General features: G+C 42.4%; 1 protein-coding gene across 7 annotated transcripts in view; it reads right to left on the bottom strand.

Moving 5' to 3' along the window:
- csmd3b (CUB and Sushi multiple domains 3b) overlaps positions 1–23,538 on the bottom strand; it is a 180,343-nt gene that overhangs the window by 45,438 nt on the left and 111,367 nt on the right. For 5 of the 7 annotated variants that reach the window (XM_085900608.1, XM_085900609.1, XM_085900610.1 and 2 more), the window contains 7 exons: positions 16,488–16,600; positions 11,838–11,915; positions 8,898–8,985; positions 8,690–8,814; positions 3,978–4,099; positions 287–390; positions 58–170 (listed from right to left, as the gene is read on the bottom strand). In XM_085900608.1, coding sequence (XP_085756734.1) covers positions 58–170; positions 287–390; positions 3,978–4,099; positions 8,690–8,814; positions 8,898–8,985; positions 11,838–11,915; positions 16,488–16,600 — 743 coding nt within the window. Of the gene's footprint in view, positions 1–57; positions 171–286; positions 391–3,977; positions 4,100–8,689; positions 8,815–8,897; positions 8,986–11,837; positions 11,916–16,487; positions 16,601–23,420; positions 23,433–23,538 lie in introns of those variants that run through there. The other 2 variants (XM_085900614.1, XM_085900613.1) reach the window with 2 other exon arrangements.

Below are 23,538 nucleotides of genomic sequence, written 5' to 3'. Positions count from 1 at the left end.
TGTTTGATTATCTTTTGTGTACATTTTGATGGCGTCTCCACACGAGCACGCACACACCTTTGTAGTTGATCTTAAAGCCGATGGAGCCCACGCTCTCGTCCGACTGCAAGTGGAGCCACATCTGGTGGGTCATGCTAACGATCAGGTCGGGGACGAAACTGCCCGACAGACTGCCAAAGACGTGACATTTTAGTCTAATTGCAAATGAAAGGCTCATTTCCAACACTGTCATCATCGCCGCTCGTAATGGCGTTCCCCCAGCGGGAAATGAAGCGATGCTACTTACACCTGAAGGATGGTGGTCGGATCCCCCACCTCCCCGCCGTCTCCGATGGTCAGCGTGTCGTAAGCGATCTCCAAGTCAAACTCCTCAAAGTTAATCTGGATCACCTGCAGCATACAGGAAAAAGAGTATGCCAACAGGAAGGCCGCAGAAAAACGGGAATCGAACCTTGTACCTCAGAAGTGCGAGGCAGACATGATACCCACTAATACACCGTGCCACTCCAAATATGCAACCATGGTTGAAAAAAAAAAAATCATACCGGCACAAAAATAAAGCACAGGCTCATATCATTGAATAATTAAAAAAGAAAGGCCCAAGATCTCTCGGGAATTTTACTGCTCCAAAGAGTTCACAAATGTATCAAGGTGAAGAGAAGCACAAATCTAGCAAGACTCTGATCGAGAATTATTCAACCAACACTTTCTGTTTTATGTGAGACCACGAAGAGACAAGAACAGGAAACCCGAGAAGGAGAAAGATGATGGTCACTAGGGGGAAGAAAGGGAGGCGGGAGGAAAGGGGGGTGGGTGTATAATAATGAGCACATCTTTGATGCTCGCCGAGAACTGCGTAAGAATATTTCAAACTTGAGTTCACCCTCGGGGAGAGATTGAAAGCTCGCCTGCTCTCTTGTTCTATCTCTCTGGCTCTCTGGCTCTCTCTCTCTTTCCTTCCGCTCTCTTGCTGGAGGGGAATTTTTCCAGATTTCCAGATTCAATATCCCACTCGTGGACTTCACAAGCATCTCGCTGGCTTCAATCTGCTGTTAAAAGAGTCGAGATATTGACGTGACCTCAATGCCAACACGCTTCCAGCTTTAGCGTTTGCTAATTTGCCTTCTTAATGGTGATGATGGTCTTTTCACCAATCAGTGGGCTGTTTTTTTGTTTTCATTTTCCAACATAGCTTCAGCAGCAATTAGTATGCAGACAAATGGCTACATCTCGAGTCTCTTACTCGTGGAGATGACCTCAAAAGCATTATCAAAATACTAAGGTTGAGTCTGTTTACTTGAAAGCGTGTACAAAACCTTGAGCAACGAGAAGTGCGACAGGATGAAAAGACAAAAGTGAAATCTGTAGCTCCGACTTTTAAGGCACACGTAACGAATTCTTTTGGGTGTAGCGCGCTTGGACATATTTCTGCTGGCCTCTAATCGGTCGGAGGCCATGCGAGCATTCGTCTTTCCCTTCACCGTCCTCGACGGTCCGCTGCCGCTTCTCGCCAGTCCGTCTACGGTTGCTGGCCAATGAGCCGGCAGAATTGGATTTCTGCATGATGAAGCGCCACCTTTGGTTGTGATGGTAAAACATTTTTTTTTTTTTTTTTAAATAAGTGAGGGTAGAGGAAGTGATGCAAAGCGGGTAGGTGGAAATTTGGGCGGGATGATTCTCGGGATGCCACGTCGATTATTATCGTTGGAGTATCGCAGTCCAATTGACAATCAGAACATTAGTTAGTTAGTAACTTTTGATTGAATCTACTTTGGCCATTTGAGTCGAAAACTGTGCGCAGCGTTGCCATTAAGTGAATATTCAAAATGGCGGCCGCGGGGGCAGATGAGGGACCATGAAGGGAGCCAATGAAATAGAGCAAATGAGAAGGGGGGAGGATGAAGAAGAATGAAGAGGAAGGAGGCGCCATTGCTAACGGCCTTACTGCGCCGCCATCCCCAAGGTTAAATGAGAAGAGGGGGAATGAATTGGCTCTAAAGGCTCATTCCGCTCAAACTAAATGAAGCAATAACGTCAGAGAGCCATAGAAGGCCATTAACACTTAACCCCAGCCGAGGGGAGAGACAAAGCACCCACGGAAAGAAACCAGAGAGGACGGGTCGGCGTGAAGAAAACCTGCCGCTCCTCATCCTCGCAGATGGACGCATGAGTGGAACACCCGACACTTCCTCTCTTAGTAATTTGATCCTTTTGGGCTCCTTAATGAAGAAAGTGAGGAGAATTCAGAAGGGACAATTTCCAAGCCCGGTGCGGGTCACGACCACCTTTCTCTTCTTCTACCGTCGTCTTTGGATGATGTTGGTGTTCATTTTTTATTTCCTTCTGAGGAGATCCAATATCCTCCACAAGCTGCTCCTCCTTCACCCATCAGTGTGCTCATTAGGAGCAAGTCATTGCAAATACGCTCCCAGCTATTAAACTTGCTCTGCTTGGATTAAAACATGTTGAAATCTGTACGTCTGCTACTGTAATGTATCTTTCGGATAATTGGCTGAGGTCATCTTCACTTTATATACTATAAAAACAATTCATCTAAATTTAAACTAGATCACATCATACCAAACAAACATATGACTTCAACAAAGACATTGATATCACACAATAATCAATGCCAAATAATGACAATGTCATTATTAGTGATATATGATTAGTGGTAAAATTAAATCGACACAAAACTTTCAAAAATGTAAAATAATTCAACTAAAAATATTATTCATAAGCTTTAATCACCAAAAGGATTATATATACACATCCAATTGTACAACACATTCTGATTGGATCATAATTTAGTCACATGGTTAATGAGTACAGACAGGATTCAGGTGACTTAAAAGTTAGGGGATTGTTTTTGAACTTTCAGAACTTTAAACATGTCGGATAAGTACCCCACTCACCAGATTGATTGATGCGCTACTTTGGCATTAAAACCTTTCTGGAATCTTCTTCGAATTGAACCCCCGGCGGGAAAACGATGACTGATGGCGCTGACACAAAATCCATGAGCAATATGGAACATTTACATATCACGTTTTGGAACGATGAATCTTTAATTCACGTGGCAAATCGCACGAGTCTAATACGAATACGAGGAAAAAAAACGTTAAAAAAAAAAACCTGCCAGGATGTAAAAAATAAATGAAGACCGAAGGATATTAGGAGTGAAATTAAAGGATTTGTCACTCACGCGTCATCCCTTATCGCAGGCTGCTTCGGGGATTGTATTAAAACGTGGCCATTTTTATTGTCGTTCACGCACGGAACTGGAATGACAGCTCGTGATGAAACTATTAGTCGTCAAGTTAACGGCTGCTATTTTTTCCCCCTACTGACAAAATTATCACAATTTTTCTTGATAAACTACATTAGCAAATCGAATTCAGATGCAATCAAATAAGACCAAAAACGTAAGATAAAATAAAAGTAAATGTATCCACACACACACACACACACACACACACACACACACACACACACACACACACACACACACACACACACACACACACACACACACACACACACACACACACACACACACACACACACACACACACACACACACACACACACACACACACACACACACACACTCTGCAAATAGCAATCGACGTTCCTCTCGGGACATCAAACTGACCAATCAGCTTTCTTTCATCCAGGCGGCTCCGCGAGGCCGACCAATCGCAGAGCCGCACTCCATGTCTACGATAAGCGCATAATCCTCGTCAATTATAATCGAGTAACATTTTCAATGATTCAAAGCATGTCAGCGTGTACATGCTTGTAATGTGCATTAAAGTTACAGTGGATGCTAACTCGGACCGACAAGTTTCTGTACCAGTGAACCTCAATGTATAATTGAATCATTTCAAATAAAACCACCATTAATTCCACAAAGATTGCATGAAATCGTAAAACCCCAGATGAGAGATATTCCAAGTCAATAAAGAGCAACTTACTTTATTGGGATTGGATGCCGTGATGATCCAAACGCACTGCGCGTTGCTCTCGTACTGAATGGGGAAGTTGGGCGAGGTGAAGGTCCCCGAGGGTCCCTGAAGGTTACTGCCGCACGTCTTGACTGTCAAACCACAACAAAAAGAGATTCTCAAACTTTTATCTGACTGAACATTGCAGAGTACACAAGCCGAGGGGTCAGGTAGAAGATATCGATAAGGTCACCGACATCTCTCGCACTTAATTGGAGACGATCGGCTGCGGAATAGCACGGGATTAGCCGGAATGGCGCTACTGACTGATAGGTATCCGCATCAAGTCGATCTCACGCAAGCGTAAAATAAAACAAATGAGTGGACCGCATTAGTGGTTGAATTCACATAACAATTCACAGTTAGGACACAATAACTTCCACGTTTTCATTTACAGCCAGATGACATAATAATACACACTCGTCGTTAACACAGCAAATAAAGTCTCATTTAGGTGGCGTATAGTGTGACCATCAAGAAGCGCAACTCGCGCCGTCCTTGGTTCGTCCCGGGTCGAGTCGGGAGGTAATTTTCTGCTTGGTTTGAAGCGGCGTTTGTTCCTTAATTAGTTTGTTCACACGGCACACGGCTAGTGAAACAGGCACCACGCACAAAAAAAAACAAGACATCTTTGCCAATGCTAATCTCAAATTCTCAATGGATGCCTTGCACAGATATATTGTGGTTAAATGATTCTCTTTACATGGCACGGTAACAGCAAAACAAAAAAAACCTTGTATTTAAAACATTTGGATCACACGAGAGAAAAAGCAACCAGTGGCGGTGGGGAATTTTGGGCAAGTTGGGCAGTGCCTGAGAATATTCATTCATATTAATTTCGAAGACAGAAAATGTGCTGAATAAAAATACACAATATGCAAAGACATACATTTAAAAATATATATACACATTTGTTGTATAGTGTACATTACTATTTGAACGCAACCTAAGGGTTTGGGTCCCTGCAACTTTTTGACAGCTGAAAAAAAGAAAAATAGACCGCTGCACTGAATCATCCCACAGGGTGTTTTTTCAAAGAATGCGTGTCCATGAAGTGTTCCATGGAACAAGTAAGAGACCCTTTAAGACGATCTATAGCCCCCCGGTGTGTCGTGGTGACCCTCAGCCCCTCAGCTTCTCCACAAGTAACCCTTGACTGATTGTGCCGCTCATACACAATGCATCTTCTCTCAACCTTCTCGTGTTTGGCTCGCCGCAATCTATACACCCATACCGGCATGTAATGTGTGTGTGTGCGTGCACATCTGCATGTGACAAAGTATGCATGTGTACACTTTGACAGCTCAATCAGGGCGGCCTGAATGGATGGTCACAACATTGGCACACAATAAGGTGATTGGGGCACTGTGTTGCCATAGCAACAGCATAAAAAAGAATTAACACTCTTTCATGACTAGTCTTCATCTTTGTCTATTATCGCAGGAATCCACAATTGTTGTTTTTTTTCTTGAGTTCTTCATGCTAGCACAAAAGACATTCTCCAGGGGTTTCGACCTTCAAGGTTACTGGGTGGTCCTGGAACAAACACACTTCGGAGATATAAACTGGTCACAGAGCTGATTGGGAATCAAGTTCTGTTAGGCTCGTTGGCCCAAATGATCATCATCATTCTAAATGCGCTCGATTGCACGCAATCGATTTATCGTGTCGTGAAACAACTGAAGCACAATGGATTTATTGGACCGTATCTTTCTCACTTGTGCATTCAAACAGCTACTGTGACAGCAACGGCACCATTTAAATTATTCTGGGCCTTCACTTTAGGTGTATCTCATGTGGGGTCGATCATGAAATTTAGTGACATTCCATCTCAGCTTTTAAATGTAGTATACAGGACATGAATCAACACCTGTAAAATGTTCTTTTAGGATGGCAATTTCAACACCAGTGGAACAAAGTGTAATTAATGGGAATGCATTATTTAAGGCCGGGGGGATTTTATTTCAAGGATATGATAGGTAAAGCCGGCAGGTAGGCTCATCTTCATGATAAAAAGCTTTGGAGGGCATCTTTTATTTTTAGGACGCATAAAAAAAAGAAAGAAAATGGGGAAAAAAACGCTTCGGGGGTTTTAATTACGAGAGTGTCCTTGCGAGTGTTTGGGACTTTTTCCCCCGCAGAAAACGTGTCATGTTTTAAATGATGATACACTTTTAAGTCTGCAATCTACGAGGCTAATATCATCGACATCTACAGCTCCTTCTTTTAAATTGGCCATGCTACATTTTCCTTTTCTGTAAATGATGAAAAGTTTCAAGTCCAATATCTAAAGCTTTTTGTTTCTTTTTTTATGTTAGACAGCGGCACTCCCAAACGAGCACTGTGAAGCGTCCCGACATAAGTAGGGATGGACCAATCGGTTTGGCGGCTGATTGATGACATCATTAAGTTGGCAAGGCATCCCGAGCGTCAACTGTAAATGGCTCGGCGCCTACCAAAAACTTAAGAGACAGTGATTCATTTCTTTTTTTTTTTTTTTACACATACGTGGACAATGAGGCATCCTTCATTCAGGTTGGTGATTGAAGGAGATCGAACAAACACAAATGCGCGCACGCACACGCGCATCGTTCTGGCTCGCTGGCCTCACCATCTGTCCATTCATCAACAAGCCACATGGACTCTTGGTCTGTCTGTCTTGAAAAAGTATAGTCAGGGTGGACAGAAGGACAATCTGCCTTGTTTAATTTCGCCGAGTTTCACAGCGACTAAATGATCATTACGATTCCTCTCCATTTATTTTGCTTTACATTTTTTATTTATTTATTTAGCCCGCTGACTTTATTATCACGAATGAGCGTATTATAAAAAGCTGGCCGGATGCTTTGCCGACAGATTGCTTCCTTTTTACACACGAAGTGCCGCGGACAGAAAAGGTCAATCCTCAGATGTTATTGAACTTAGCGGCTTTGAGTTAATTGCATTGTTTTTGCCATTACAGTGATCCCGATGTCACGCTCAATCGCCTGTTTGATAACTCGCTAATTTGCTGATTTTGTGTCCTGGCCAATGGAATAAAAATGTGCTTTGCTGCCATTTTCTAGCCAGGAACTAGGTCTTGCTGAGTTGAGATGATTCTCTGACCGCATTTCTTTGATAGTGAAAATGCGGTAAACAAATAAATGTAACAGGAAGGTGAAGGAAAAAAAAAACATTCTTTTTGCAGTACAAGTGACTTAAAGATGAAATGCCTGTTTGGCTCCATTCAGCTTCTTCTGCGACAAAGAAGAGCTGATGCGACATTTACATTCACCGGAGCCCACCGTGATGCTACCTTCGCTGACAGCATAATCCGCCCACAATTCCCTTTCTATATTTTTTTTCTTTTTCAAATGCAGTCATGTTTGCACCAATTTAAGCTCAACACGCCTCGCCTCGACTAAAATTGCCAAAAGGAATTACGTGCGTTTGCGGTACAATAGAGCAGTTGGCGAGGCTGCTGGAATTTTCCAATGGCGGCATAATCTCGACAAACCCGCTTGCTAGATGTATTAGCTAATCACAAAGACTATTAGCATCACACCTGCATATTTTTAAAAAAGAGATTTCTAATGTCAAATATTCAAGTAAAAAGGTCCTTGGATGCCTTCGTGGGAACTCAAACCTGACCTGGAAACCACGCTAAGTACGGATCCTTGAATTTCGTGGCACCGTTGAACCCCTTCTTCATACGCCGCATAAATATGACAAACACCATACACATTATAATGTGAATGAGTACGGCCACTTAACATTATATGCGGTTAAGCGTTACCCGGAGTATATTATTCCCGTGGTGTACATCGCACGGCGAGGCCGAGAACATAATGGCCTTGTTACTAAGCAACAACCGGAGGAGCGGCACGGAGCACTCTGTCATGTCAAACAAAGTTGCCCGCTGTGCAGTTGCTCATAATGCCGCTGCTTTATTGCAAACAAATCACTGTTACGCAACATTCTTAAATTTGGTGGCTTCCCGGGAGGGAGCGCTCTTAACCAATTGTCACGTCCCAGACTTAATGGTAGGCGTTTAAACGCTCATTATTTCATCTTTGGGTGATGATGATTCCCTAACAGGCGTTAACCATCTTCAATTGCCAATCGTAAGAAGTCTAATATCTCTAATAATGACTTTGATAATAGGGTTGATTGTTGTGTGAGCCAATCCGAAACTGAGGGGGGTCGTGATAGCGAAACGTTTAGGTCGACCTGTCCAACAATCCCTGACCTAAAAATAAGAATCCAACTGTTCAAGTCTCTCCATATCTCCAATTATGCTTTCCTCATTCTTTGAGCATCCGCCTGATTTATTATGAGTCAAGTGATGAAATAATTTCTTTCATTCTCCCACAAAGGGACGTGCACCCCATAAATTTTGTCTTCCGTCTCGTGGTATGTCTCGTGCCCCCGAGTCTGAAGCCCATCCCAAGGCCAACGTTGACAAACGACTTTGGCATTTACAGTGACGGATGCCCTCTGTCTTCGTCTCGCATCGCGTGGCTTTTGTATGCGAGTGCGGGCCAGCCCGAAAAAACCTAAAACTGGAGTATGTTTGGCCAAACAAGGTTTTGCCCAAATTGTCTATTTACAGTTTGGTTGTGATGGAAAGACAATACCCGAACGTCAATGCCAAATTGCCAGAAAGTACATCAACCATGTAATTATTATTATTTTTTTTTTACCTTTGCACACAGGCCTGTGGTCACTCCAAGCCGCGAAGACCTCGGCCACTCGCTGGCAGCTGATGCTCTTGCTGCCTTGGAGGACATAGTCTTCGTCACAGGTGAACTGCACCAGGCTGCTGATGCTAAGTGGAAAAGAAAAAACAGACAAGTTAGCAGAAAAGGTTTTGAGGAACAACAACAGACCAATGTGTAGTGCAGACAATACCTGAAGTCGTTGCCATGGCGTTTACCATTTTCAGGTTCTCCAGGGTCAGGGCAGGAGTTTGACGCCTGGCGCACACCGCCTTCATTTACTACAAGGACACACGGATAAGCAGGGACACAAGAGTCAGAAGCGGCTAGTTTAAAAATACACACTTCATGCACAGACAAGCAGGTGGCTAAACATACAAATGGAAAAACATTCTCCCAATATATCACATAGATTAAAGGAGACGCGATCTGAAAAGTGAATTTCAAATTCTACCCAGTTTTTCAGACTCGGCTGAGGTCTGGCCTCTCGTGGGTGTAGCCCTAATATTACTCGTTGGCACGACTTACACAGAAACAAAAAGTAACTGCTCAAAGTACACCAGCAGGTAGTTTAGTGCTAAAAAATTAAACACAAAATCCTTAAAGTTTCAACAAAAACAATTGTCCGCCGGGAGAATACGTTTTCCGCGTCAAGGCAAGAATGAGAGATTAAAGTGCAAAACTTGTTTTTTCTCTCCCCGTTAAATCTTTGGAATATCATCAATGCGTGAATAAGTAACAACCCCATGGTGTGTCATGTTTGCGCTACAGTAACACACGTTGTCCCTTCAGGAAGGGCTTCAGGAAGTTGGCCTTCTTACACACTTGAAGATCATTTGAATAACTTGTTGAAAATAATACTTAATGAGTTCCTAAATCCGCGGAAATAGGTTACCATTGAACCGAAGATAAATTACAAACTCTATTATTCATGATGTTAGATCTTATTATTCACAATATGAATGTTTGTCTTCTGGTACCCCGCAGCTTTGGGAGGGAAGCCCGGTAGCGACTTTACTTGTCAAAAGTTTCCAAGACAGAAGGTCCGACCATTTTTTTTCTCGTTTTTACTCGTCAAAGAAACACAATACGTCGGGAGTCATAGCTGCCAGGGTTGTTTGCAATCATCAGCCGCAATTTGCGTTGGCATAGCGACGATGTTCCTAATTTGGCTGCTACACAATCCATGTTCCAAATACTTAACATGGCAGAATTGACATTAACATTACAAGCAGGCATTTCTTTGTTTGGGGTATCGTGGCCAGCGCAAAAAATGCATCAGTGTACACTCAGCAGGTGGCAGTGGATTCGCGCGTGTTGTTTTGCCGACGGGCTAGTTTGTTGCTTTGCTGGAGCGGCTAATTTGGCCATCTGGACTATTCGAACGGCGCACCCCGGAGGGACTAACTTATAGGCGCGTAAACGGCGCCACGGAGGCGCATACGTACGTTGAGGCAAATGCCGGGTTACGCCCGACACGCGTGCATACTCACTTTGATCGCTAAGCTAGTCAGAAAGGAGAAAATGAACATCTGAAGCGATCATGGCAGTGCCATCTGTGGAAGTGTGACTGGGCGACCTGTTAGGAACACGAATGTGTTGACTAACTCAACCGGCATCGGGCATATTCGGGACAAGAAAACGATGGTGAACTTCCGATTAATAATTTGAAGTAACTTTTGCGCCAATGCAGTAAGGTTGCTAACCAAAACAGCAGCAACTTCAATAAGAAATTCAAGCGCGGAGCTAAAATTCGCTTTCCAGTCGACTGACATGGAGTCATTCCAAAAAGTTGTGGTGCTTTCACCAACTTTTGTTTCATTTCTCCATTAAAGTCACTTTTGTTAACTTTTCAGTTCACTTGGGAAACTGCAATAGCAGATTATTGAGCCAAATAAATGCATCTTCACTCATGGTTGCTTCCACCCACCTGGTGTTGAGTAAATAACCGCTCCAGGACAGTATTTGCAGAAATGCAGCGCGTCTGTATATATTTCTCGAAGTACATTGCTCATTCTTATTTAATGACAACATTGTGCTCTTTGAGCAAACATTGGATTCCTAAATAGATCACGACGGGACTCTGAATCCAATTAGGCAAAAAAGCGCCGGCGAGCGCACTCTTGTAGCGCTGGCTCGTATTCATGCATCTGGAACGATGCGCACGACGGTACGAGTGTGTCCGCGCATGGCCGCGGGACCCCAAATGAGCGTCAATGAAGCAAAAGGGCAAAAATAATAGTGTGCATCGTCGTGGTTACGTGCAAAAAATACATCTCAAAACAGCATGTCTGACAGAGAAAGTACAGGGAGGGAGTTGAAAAAGAAATGTGTGAAAGCACTCTAGAGCAGTATATGTGATTATCGTGACCGCTGACAGCTTCAATGACTGGCAAGTCACTTATAACAATAAAAAAGGAAAGCTAACCATGTGGCTTTTACTCCACATGGAATCATATCAACGCATCTAACCACTGTCAGATGCCCTGTGAAGCATTCGCGGCCCACAATGTGATCATCTCGCCCTCGTATACGATGAGGCTGACCAGTGGGCAGGATTTATTTCAATCCAGGTGTCAGAACAAAGAAAATATTGCAAGCCCCAATAATTAAAAATAATATCTACTTTGCATTTGTGGTCCTTGCTAATTTAAGACCTCCATGAATTCATATGTCCTGATTTTACAAGTTAGTGATTAAGGCGCATGATGTTTCTCGGCTATAGACAAAGGAGCGGAATTTAAATGTAAATGGAGAAGCCTGTGTCAGTAGCATTCTGCGAACAAAGACGACACACCGACGGAGGGAGGAGAATTGAAAAGTTCGAAATAGGCCAGCCAAAAATTGATCAGGCTCATGATTAGAGGAAGACATGCTAAACTGAGAAAATCCAGATGCAAGGAACAAAACAGGCAAAATAAGTCATTCTTCAAAAGGATTTTCAACATATTTGTGCTTCAGATAAGCTTGGATGAATTGGATTGATCTGAGGCACTCAAGTGTTGAAAAGCCATTTTTTGTTTGTTTGTTTTTTAAGCAAAAAGCAAGCAAAAGGAAGACAGAGACATGAAGAAGCAAGGCAATCAGCACATGTTAGTTCATTAGCCACAGTGACATTAAGATGGGAACTCACAGATTGAAAACTTGCCGCCGGAGTCTTTGCCAGGGAACAATTTAACGCCCCGCGACTTAAAATCTACTGAGCGCTTCACTGCAGAAGAGAACAAAAGACAGAGAGAGAAGAAAGAAATCAGAACAGATTGGATAAAGAGGTATGAATAAGAATCATAATAAGGACGTAAGAGACAAGCCAGGAAGGGGGGGGGGGGTAAAAAGCGGACGCTTCTCCTCCACTTGCAATGCTGAGAGAGGGAAGAACGCAAGCTAAGCAGAAAATGAGAGGCAAATAAATAAACATCAATTTCATATCAGGGTGCCGCATTCGCGTAACAACAAAAGCAAGTCAGGTAAGAAAAAAAAATAGAGTTATTAGAATTGACCACTATATAGAAACAATATTATTTCATATTCATCTGCAAACCAATTCAATTTGTATCCGTCCCAGCTAATTCATTGGCCGTGTTTAGTGTGCATCTTAAAACCTGCGCGAATATGCATCAAAGTTAAACATCCCCATGGCGACGTTCTCACGGCAGATGGAGGGCAAGATGTATAGAACTAAGCAAGTGAAAAAATAAAAAATGGATTGAATTCGAGCAACCGTCAAATTTCGTGAGGCAAAAAGCTGGTCCGCCGTCTAATATTAGCTTGGTGCTTCTTAAGGAGAATTTAGGTTCGATTTTTATTTATTAATAGACCACGTTAGAAGAGCGTAATAGCAAAGGGGGCACCCAGAGGGCTGAATCGTTTTATTTGGAGGAAAGTCACATTTTAACAACGCCGAGCTTTTATGATTAGATCACCACGTTCTCTGAGGAGCTTATTTAGGCAGACACACAAACAAGCACCGTTTAAACACAACATTTCAGCTTAGTGTATGTTCTAATGTGGCCACGTGAGAATGGCAATTACTATCTGCCACGGCGAAGGAAAAAAAAATTTTCAAAATAGGAGAACGCCAACTCCATTTTTGCCATTTTGTGCTGCCCTTTTTTGAGTGACTGATAGTCGTTGTGGACCCTTGCCATGGCGACGGGTTGAAGGATTGCGCCGTCGTCTGTTCATTATGAGTGGATCGTAACACCCCGCAGACACAGAATCTCATGAATAGGTCATGCCGAGGGACGGCGGCAAGGAAAGCGCCGTGATTGGTGGCTGGCGCCTTTGGGCAGGAAACGCCATCGTTGGCACCTGGCACTTGCAAAATCGCACGGCACATACTAGAAGTGCTAGATTGACATACAAGTCGCCTTTGAAATGGCTTTTTTTTTTTTATTTCAATTGGTAAGTATGCCGTATTTAACACAAGACATCCTCAAAGGACCCCAGTTTTTCTTTTTCTCAGATGTTATTGCATCTGACTGCACGGCAACGCATGGAAGTCGCTCGTCTTTTAAGTCCGCCTAACCGGTTTAGACACGGGAGATTTCCAGGAGGTTAAAGTTCTCGTTTTTAAAACTGGGAAGTTTACAGGTAGAACGAGAAAATTGCCGGAAGCTCTGCCAAACTTTTAGTTCCGCTGGCACCGTTAAAATTTCACTTTCACTGATGTTAATGTTGCTGAACAGGGACCAAATTACAGATTTTTTTTTTTTTTTACCTTTGAATTTGCATATGGCTTTTATAAAGTTTTAAAAGCGCTGGCAAGTCCACGAGTAAAAAACAGACTTTATGCTTTCAAAGTCCCTCAAAAAGGTCTCAAATGTGTGCGAGTCGTTCCTGGAGGTTCTCCTGCTCCCTCCAGCAGTAATGCCAAATGTTGACCTATTTCCAGGGAACCTGAACTGAAAAATTTCTGTCGCCATTTATTTTTGTGAGCATGTTGACAACTTCCAGCAGTGCGCCGCTATTCCACCTTTAATGGAATTCATGTTCTTTTATTCCTTTTACCGGTGGGAATGAGTAAAAGCCGCAGCCACCACCATCGCCTGCGAATAATGCATCTTCATACACAGTCGATGGTGCATTCGCTTGGATGTGATCCGTACATGAATAAAAGATCAAACCTGGGCCGTAATTAATCCACGCTTAATAGCTTTTTTTTTTCTTCTCCTTTTCCCTTTGTGTAATTGCCCTGAGGCCTCAAATGCTAATTCACCAATATCCAAGCAAGGCAACAATTATTGTTTTAAAACACCAATAATTAAAAAAACAAAACTCAAAAGGTCTTTGAAATCATACTGGTGAGATGGGGAGTTGCAAAATCTCGAGACGTCTCCTTGATTATACGAAATTACCGCCTGGACATCTCTTCTCATGTTCGCACTAGCAGGAGGCTAAATACAGTAATTAAAACATTTTAAAATGAATTTTTCCAATACATTTATGAATTGCATTATATTATTTGAAATGATTGTATTTATTAAACAGTATAATACATATCTATGTCTACAAATAATAATAATAATAATAACAGCATCACCAATGCAGTCCCATGACCAGTGGGACATGTTTTCCTTTCTCCCGCGTGACACATGACCACCCCAGGCCGAAGGACATCAAAGCACCACATGTAACCTGCTCCACGCTTCATGCCTTAGGTAGAATGTGACATGCGTGTCAAGGACCTCCCTTGTGCGGCGCATTATTAAGGCTGACTGAAAGAAGGCTATTATTCAAAGGGATTCAAGCCTTCGAGATGGAATAGTAATTGACAAGGCCAAGGCCTAAGAGCACATTATTCACTTTGCTTATTTGTGTGTGGTGATGGAATGCTGGCTGTACAAGCTGCACTGCATGATCCTAAGGGCTAGTACCTCATTCACCACTGGAAAAAATGGATGTCAATCAGAATCTTATAACCACATTTAATACATGGAGCATTCTATTATTTTTGGATGTATTTGATCAATATTGAGTAGTAGACTTCATACCAATCGACAATGTATTATAATTAACAACAGCCAAGCATCATTTCTACACCACGACAACCAAACATCATCATAAATAGCACCATCATATGATTATTATTGCGACCGGGGTGCGAATGTCCTCTCATCAATTAAGCGCCGAATGGCATTTAAAATGACGTCTCTTTGGCCGTGAGTGATTTGAGCATCTATCACGGCATCGGTGCATATGCTCATTAGACACTAGTTGACAACAGCAGGGCAAATATTAAGACAAAGCCAAGCTAGCCTGGCTGAATGTCACCGTTTCCCCACTCTTGTCTAATTCACCGCTTCGTAATTCGGAAAGCCGAAGCACAATTAGATGGATATGCGAGCCAATTGGCTGACCTCCTGTGGCTCAACAAACAGGCACACACTAAAACAGAGAGTCGCACAAAGAACGCCTGACCATCTCGCTGGCAGTGCCAAAGCCTCGCCGGGAGGTCTCGGAACGAGCGAGTGAGCGAGCGTCTTAGGAAAGCGACGCCTGCCTGCCAAAGTATGTTTGCTCATGTTGTCTCTCCGGGCAGTGGGGAAAATAAAGAAATATTGGGATTGTTTTGTGTTGCTTAACTGAACTAACCTTGACTACCGACGTGGAGGGAGGGACTGAAGGGCGAGGCAATGGAAATTTAGATCATTTACAAGTAACAGCAAACACGTTGGGTTCCGATTCGCTATCAGCAATTTTGCTTTTGTAATTGTGGCGCTTGTTTCGACAGCTAGTCAGAAAATGCTGATTACCATCTACACGGAAAATAGTTTGACATTTTCTTTTATGCAGTAATAAAGTGGATGTGAGTGTATGAAGCCTTCTAATCAATAATCATAATATTTTTGCAGTGGGGATGACTGACAGCTCTCGTTAGCTCGTTAAGGAACCGGCGGCTGATTAATCAAGGAACTTTTTCTAACCGCAACCCTTCATTAACAACCCTGATTAACCTTTTAAAACGGAATTAGGCAATCAATCAGGATCAATTAGGCCGACCCTGAGGGGAGGCGGTCAGCTTGTCAGTCAGCCAATCGGGAGGGAGAATCGTAAATGGTAAAACGTTAAAAAATACCGATTTTCGCCAGGCTTGTGGAAAATTTGTTTTTGTTCATGTTTAGTTAATTAAAAAGTCGAAGAATGTTAAGGATTTCTACAAGAATAACAAGGTTTGCTGATAAATGAAAATATGAAAAAAATGAAAAAAAAAAAAAATAAATTATATAAATAAAATCAATCACTATCCCCTATTTTAACTTGGTTCCACATCATTAGCCAAACCACTGCTGATTTGAATCAACTTAATTAAACACTGACAGATATGTGAGGCGCCATATGCGATCATAACAACCATATAAGAGCTTCGCATTGGGGAATCATTATAATTAAAATATAATAATAAATGACTTTACATTGAGACCATCTGGGTACACGTAAGTTTGAAATGTCTAAAAAATGAAGAGATAATATAAGATTTGGAATATTCTCACTGGGGATCATAAATCTGTCACATATTAGCCACTAGCCGCTACTCGCGGATATTAATAATACACGTATCGAACGCAGTGATGGTTGGCTGGTTGTAAATATGAAAGAGAGATTTATGATGTTTCCACTGGCGTGCTTGTTGTATCTGTTTTATAATAACCTTTCAAAAAACCATAACAACAACTTGGAAAATTCAATGGTCTTACATTAGAGTCGAGATTTTGTATGTACAAATACTTATACTGGCAAATTGGTGACAGGGTGATCCAATATTTTGTGTGTGCTCACTCACCTTGATAGTGTGCGCTGAAACCACGGTACCGGTGGTTGTTGTCAGTAACAAAATGCAAGCGCAGCCAGTTTTTGTTGCTTATGACAGGTGACGGTACATTGCTGCCTGACAACCTGCAACACACAACAAAAACACATTTCTATAACACTGCCATAAACACCAAGGAAGACGCCAAAAAGTCACAGAACGACAGCGGCAGCTTTTAAAAGGGTCTCACAACACGCTCGGAACACAGTGTGCAAGAATAGCCTGATGCAATGAGCCACATGCTGCTTCACCACGACTCAAAATACGATGATTGGATTGCAATCTGGTAAATCCGGGATTATAGCACGTACATTCAGACGCTGACTGTCTAATTGTGCGGCTTTCCTGCTGTGACATGAAGTGATTATTATGATGATTATCATCATTATTAGTGTCATTATTATTATTATACGCAGTATGCTCTGAATGTCTCAATGGCACATAACGAAGGAGCAAATGATCATTCGTTTTCATAGTTCTTGCACAGCTTTCCCCAGCGGCGAGAGGATTTGACCTAGCCAATATCACAGTGGTTAGTACAGTTAGCGGCCCGGCTGACGACGCCCTCGAAACTACCTACACTAAACGCAAATATAGACACTGGCGGAGGTTGCTTTTTTTTTTCTTAACGGAGGGGTGGCAGCAAGGATATATCAACCATGTAATATATCCACACACAAAAAAAAAGAAACCCAACCAATCCGGGGAAAGAAAATCAGAAAATACCCAAATAATCTGCCCTTGGGGAGGGGGGGGGCAGTGCCCCGACACCCCCCCGTTCCCCCGCCAGTGAACATACATGATTTATAGTTGAATCAACACAGTGAAATGTGATTTGTTTTCCACACAGAGCTTTTACATTGTTAGCTTGTAGTATGTCAAGTGGGCCGCCTTCTCGTGAGCTGTGCTTAACCTTCATTTTGCATTAATATCACAATCCCATAAATAACTAGACACCCTGCACAATGGACCACAATACCTTGAGTGCCATCTACTTGTAGTCCAGAAAATGGAGGCTGCTAAGAGTTGTACAAGGCATTCATCTTAAAGCAATTGATTAGTACTTTTTTCCCCACAAAGAAATAATGGAATTGACCACCTTGTTGTACACGAGAACATATAATACAGTGAGGTTAATATTTAAAATAATTGTTTAAATTTAGCATTGCGTTGACTGCCACTAAATGATTGTGAATACACACTAGATTAAAACTAATAGTGTACTTATTTAGCGTGGTAACTTTTTTAAAGGCACCGGCAGTAAAACATTACTGCAGTGAATTTATAATAAACAACAGACAAAGCCACCAGACTCCCGGGGGACTCGCGGACGTTTGTGATGGATTAACACGGCCGCTTGTTGCGCATCCTGAGTTATAATTGTGACGGGTGGCCAACAAATATACTCTGTATTCCAAATAAGTCGCTTCATTTTGGCAGTGACATTATTACTAGCAGTGCATCATATAAAGTTGAGGTGTAAGCATATCTAAGACCTTCTAATAATAAAAGAGGAATTAAATCATAAATCTATAGAGCATCGTGTGTGCTGACTAAAAAGTTGCAGTGTGAACCGTAATTGAAGATGAGCTCAATTAAGGTGAGTAGAATAAAGCAAAAAGCCATCTGAAGCTGAGCAAAAGGAACTGAGCTTGAACCCAAGCTGACTAAAGAAATCCAATTAAATGAACACTAACCAAAATTAACTAATCAATCACAGTTAGCTGAAACTAGAATACCTGAAGCCACGCTAACAGTAATAATATTAGGTTACCTGAAGCAAAGTGACAATATGATTCCAAAAGAAAGTGAAGCATAAGATGTCGCTGAAGTAAAATTTCTAAGGCTTGGCGAGCTGGAGGGCTAAGTCACCCCAAGCTAGGCTGATTCAAGTCAAGTTACATTATTTAAGCTTGGCCAACTTGCACGGAGGCTAAGCATGAGAAATTTTGCTTTCTATTGACTGCTTCGGTTTCATTGTATAAATCAGAATAAATCCTCATGAGTACATTCTCCACAGCGGAGCTCTCAAACCTAACATGAGGAGACTCTAAGTGGACTCGACTTCACTTCCGCCACGAGGACAAAAGCATTATTAAATCATTAATCTGCGCTCATGGTTTGCGTTGGCGACGGCGGACGCACTCTCCAAATTTACAGTGATGGCTGATAAAGCACTTCAGGGGTGTCACAGAAGACGAGCTTTGTGACATTTCCAAAGACGGGGGTGGACTACATTTGGACACGACTTTTCTACTAGGACTTCAGCATATTAATAAAAGACAAGAACAATGTACCACACACTTGTTCAAACAGGAGAACTCAAACAATGCAATGGAACTAATTGAGCAGTTTAAAGCATGGCAAACACAAAACTATGATGACACAACAAAGTGTGTCCTTGTCCTTTTTGGACTAGTTTACCTGTCAATCATTAAGAATTCACCTCTGACTCCACCGTTTGGCCAAACTACATGGAACATGGCTAGCACACGTGCTTGCACAGTGCGAGCGCCCATTAGACAGTTGGGGGAATGCTTTTTAATCAGGCAATCTGTCTTAATAGGCCCGGCTAATTAAGACAGGTGGGAACTGCCGTACGCACTTTCACACTGGCGCACACCGACGAGTGTACGCACTCGGTGAAAGTATGCCGCCGGGCCGAACGTAGTCTGGGTGGAACCGTCATCAATCAGTTTGCACAGACAGCAGACGGATGTGTGTGTGTGCGCACGTGTGTCACTTGCTATCAATCTCAAGTGGGCAGAGGGTAATCAGCGCTCACAACGGGACCCCCCCCCCCCTTTATCTTCTCTAAATGGTCTCATGAAAGACAAAGGACATAAAACACTATGGCACGCGAGAGCATATCAAAGCGTACGACGAGAACATAAAACGACGAATGAGTATCAACTTGCACATTGTGGAGATAAAACACCCAAACGGTGCGTCTGCGTGGCCTTTCACACGGTGTCTCTGCATGTGCCTTTCACACAGAACCCTGCAAAGGCACTTTCATACGGCAACAAAGACAATCAAAGTGCTAATATGCTAACAGATGCCACCTATCAATTTGGGATGCTAACATGATGCAAAAGTGTTTGACATCTGCCCTGCACGCGTGCATGTAGCAAGTCATCAATCTGAATTGGCAAAGTGTTTGCAGATACTTTCAAACAGTACATATTGCCCTGGTGCAATTTCTAATGAGAATTAATCGTGTTAACATGCTAACACCTGGTGTGAGTATACAATAATGCATCATAATTAACAACATAAATATATCGGTCTATTGATGGACCGTTCCATACTTTTATCTTCAAATCTTTGGAAATGTATGGGTTTGTTCTCAAGGGGTCAATAAAGTAGTTGTATTATTTATTTTTAAATCACTATTTTAATGAGATAATTACCCCACTGAGACACAAATGGATGCAAGAGACCCATTAAAAATGTTTTGGCAGGACACTAAAAAGAAGCATCCAAGTACATACGCAGACTTTTTATTTTCCACTTTATTTCTTCACATTGCAGTTTTGGCGCAGACCAATTTGGCAATTTCACTTTTTCTTTCTTTTATCTATTTTTTTTAATTAAATATTGCTCTAGGACGTAGACCACAGATATACACAATACCAATATCGACTATGGTTTATTTTAGGGTGGACTATTGACAGAAATGCTTGGTGAGTTCGAGGAACGAATAGGAGCTTCAAAAGTATATTGCGATCGGGTGGAGAAACTTGAAAGCTACTACAGGGGGTAGAAAGAAGAAAAAAGACAGCAGCGGCCATTTCTGCTGTGGCTGCTTTGGTTCTCGACAGATTCACCAAACACCACGACAACAGTTCAATGGTACATTGATTAAACCCAACGGCGAGCGTCACTTTGTTTTGTCACCGCATAGAAATAGCTGCATCTCCATTCAAACCATCCGCCCAAGCAAAATCTTTTCAAAAACATGTTCAAGTCACCATAGTAATGATGACAAGAGATGCTGGTGAAGAACAAAAAGTTCCGCCATAGCAGGAGTGACCTATTTTGTTTCTCTTAATGTGCTTTGATTGTGACTCTCTTTGCACACACACACACAATCAAATTAACATATACTAATCTAATTATACACCTGACTTTGATTCTTTCCTTTTTTTTTTTTCAATGAAAAATTTGATTGAGCTGTTTTGAAGCATATCGGAGCCTGATTCATTTCAATGCACCATTTCAATGCAATTGTGCACAGCGGGTATTTAAGTGTGTGTTTGCCTATAGGCAACATGTCAAGTCTTCCCAACGCTTGTGTCATGTTTACACCGTTTGGCAGATTAATAGCTGAAGATAGAACCCAGAGTAGAATATGGGTCGCCTTTGCCCCCATTCTGTGCCTAATTTCACACGTGCTAATCCTGTACAGAAGCTACATTCAAGTCGCATGGCGGCGGATTAGCGCTTAATTGCTTACACGCTTGTAATCTAATTGCGGTATTCTTGTGTTTGACGAGTTTCTTGTGTCTTTTTAGCTTCAGCTAGCTCCCAGGGGACCCCAATTGGGCACCCCGCCCCTTCTGCCGGTCTGCAAGCACCTCTTCCTCGGCGATGCATCACCTCGCGCATTACTACATAATGGTCTCCTCGATTGCGACTCGCCGGCATGGCAGAAGGTGGCTTTGGTAAATGTGAAGGTCGCAGGGAGCCTCTAACCCGCCGGGAAAAATAGTCTCAGTCTAAGTCTGTTTACAGTCATTTGGCCAATAGTCCCGCTAATGGATTCCCGATAGATTGATATGTTTTGCAGTTAGGCTAGTTCATTTTTAGGGGTCGGAGAATAAAAACAACAAAAACACGTGGGCCAATTTGCAAGTCATGTTCTTGATTTGTGTCATTTTAGTCTTATACAGTCATTGAATTCTCTACACTGGTATGGCAGCTAACAATGTTTCAAAATAAAAGTTTTATGATGGCAAACGGAATAATTTACAAGGAGCATCAATCCGACTCCTCGACGCTTGACATTTCACTGGCTTCAGCTCCAACCTGACTCTGCACATTTCTAAGGATGCTAATAACAAATCTTAAAAAAAAAAAAAAATCTATCATAGAAGCCCGACATGTGGCCAGACAGCAGCATCGCGCGTAAGGTGATGTGCTGTCAAGTGCGGTAGAAGCGCATAAAGATCACTAAACAGCAGGCTACTTCCTGGCAGATAACACATTTTCAAGGACAACTGATTGTGAAACAACAAAATGCAACACTTGCATTTGTGTGTGTGTGTGTGTCTGTGTGCGTAATGTTAGGCTAGGATTACAGGCACTTAGCTCATATTGATATACTCCTCTCGCAGGCACGAGTACCCACTCGCTGCATACTGATTAGATGAGCGTGAGAGGGAGGCTGCCAGATCAAGTGCGTGGATGTAAATAGGCCGTTTGTGTGCGCAAAAGACTGCTGCTGTCTGATAAACACCTTACTCTCGGTACCGATTTGCGGTATTAGCGGCGGCCGCCATTACCATTGCATGTTAATTGCCGGCAGAAAGTGAACATTTTCGCGTCTGCCTTCATCCCCCCCGCAATTTGCCAGTGGAAAATTAGTAAACAAGGAGTTTAGCGGCAAACTGACCTAGTTTCGAGAAAATCCCGTTACGACCACAATGCAAAGGTTGTTGTGTGTTTGAATCATGCAAACTTGATTGAAAAAAAATATATAATATAAAGCTTTCTTGTTAACGTTTAGAATTGTTTTTATTGTAAACACATTCAAAGCAAAAAAAACCCATTTGACGATTTTGCCAAATATTTGATAGCAGTTGGACATAATCTCTACGATTAGTTTCCGTAGAAATAGCAATTATAATGTCAAAATGGCAAAACGGCAGACGGTGTATCTTTTTAGCCATGGTGTCTTGAGACTTTTTTGTGGCCCTCCACACAATAACCACAGCTAACTAATTTCATGTTGCTAAATCAAATTGCCTTTGGGGGCTATTTTTTATTTTTTATTTTTTTTATTTAAATAATTCCGGTCTGGCTAATGGGAAGAGCCGAGTCAACAGAGCCACTTTGTCAACATGAGGCTTCAGCAGTTTTTGCAGGGGACACAAAGGACAAACATTAACTAATTGTAGTGTGTGAAGACGGCCGTCGCACAAAAAAGATTCATGACATGATGGCGACAGCTGTTTGCGTGAGGTGCACGCAAGAATGTTGCACAAGGTCCTCCGACTAACATGGCGGCTTCTTCCCTCACTGCCTCCTAACCAAACACACACAATCGTTGACAATTACTTGAATGAGGATTCCACATTTAACCTTGGGCGATGAGGCACATGTTGCCGAGTCCATTATTATCGGATCCCATCTAGCAGCCTGATTTCCTTGACACAAAATGGCCTTTGTGTATTGTCAAGTGGTTGACTCAAAACAATATTTCATAGCCCCCAACTGCTCATCGATTTTGGCAAATTAGGGTATTGATTAGCTGAGGTTGTAACCAATGTGGATCTAATCACAGTGCAGGCTATTAGTGTGTAATTGATCGGGGGGGGGGGGCATGATGGGTGGTAATGTTGTATACACGGTGAACCCGGGCCACTATTGATCAAAATATTGTAGTCTCTCCTTCTGTGAATGCCGTAGAGACATTTACTTTATGAAAAGCTTTCAAAAATTGGTTTGCACACATAAATGTTGTTTTGACAGGATCTTTTCAAAAGACAGAAGTGACTCAGGTTAAACAGCGGACGGGATGTGCTGACGTCTCCAGGGAGACATTGTTAGTTTATTCCACATCGGAATGGAGTTGAAATATTCATTTTTGCAAAATAAATGCGACGGGGGATTTCAGTTGTGCACCGTAGTCCATTCAGACAGATCGGTGTGGACTTTGACACATAGTTGGCGTAAGCTAACCTTCTTGAGGAAATGATTGCGCGGGACCACGGGATTGAGTCTGTTATAAGGCTGAAACGTGGTCGCTGGCTGCAAGGTCGGGAGATGCTAATGCTTTACAGCCGGCTCCCTTAAACCA

This window comes from Syngnathus leptorhynchus, chromosome 20 (assembly GCF_054491065.1).
Source record: "Syngnathus leptorhynchus isolate UIUO chromosome 20, UIUO_Slep, whole genome shotgun sequence".
Taxonomy (NCBI): Eukaryota; Metazoa; Chordata; class Actinopteri; order Syngnathiformes; family Syngnathidae; genus Syngnathus; species Syngnathus leptorhynchus.
Note: the sequence above shows the minus strand (reverse complement) of the source record. Positions and strands in the feature narration are given on the sequence as shown.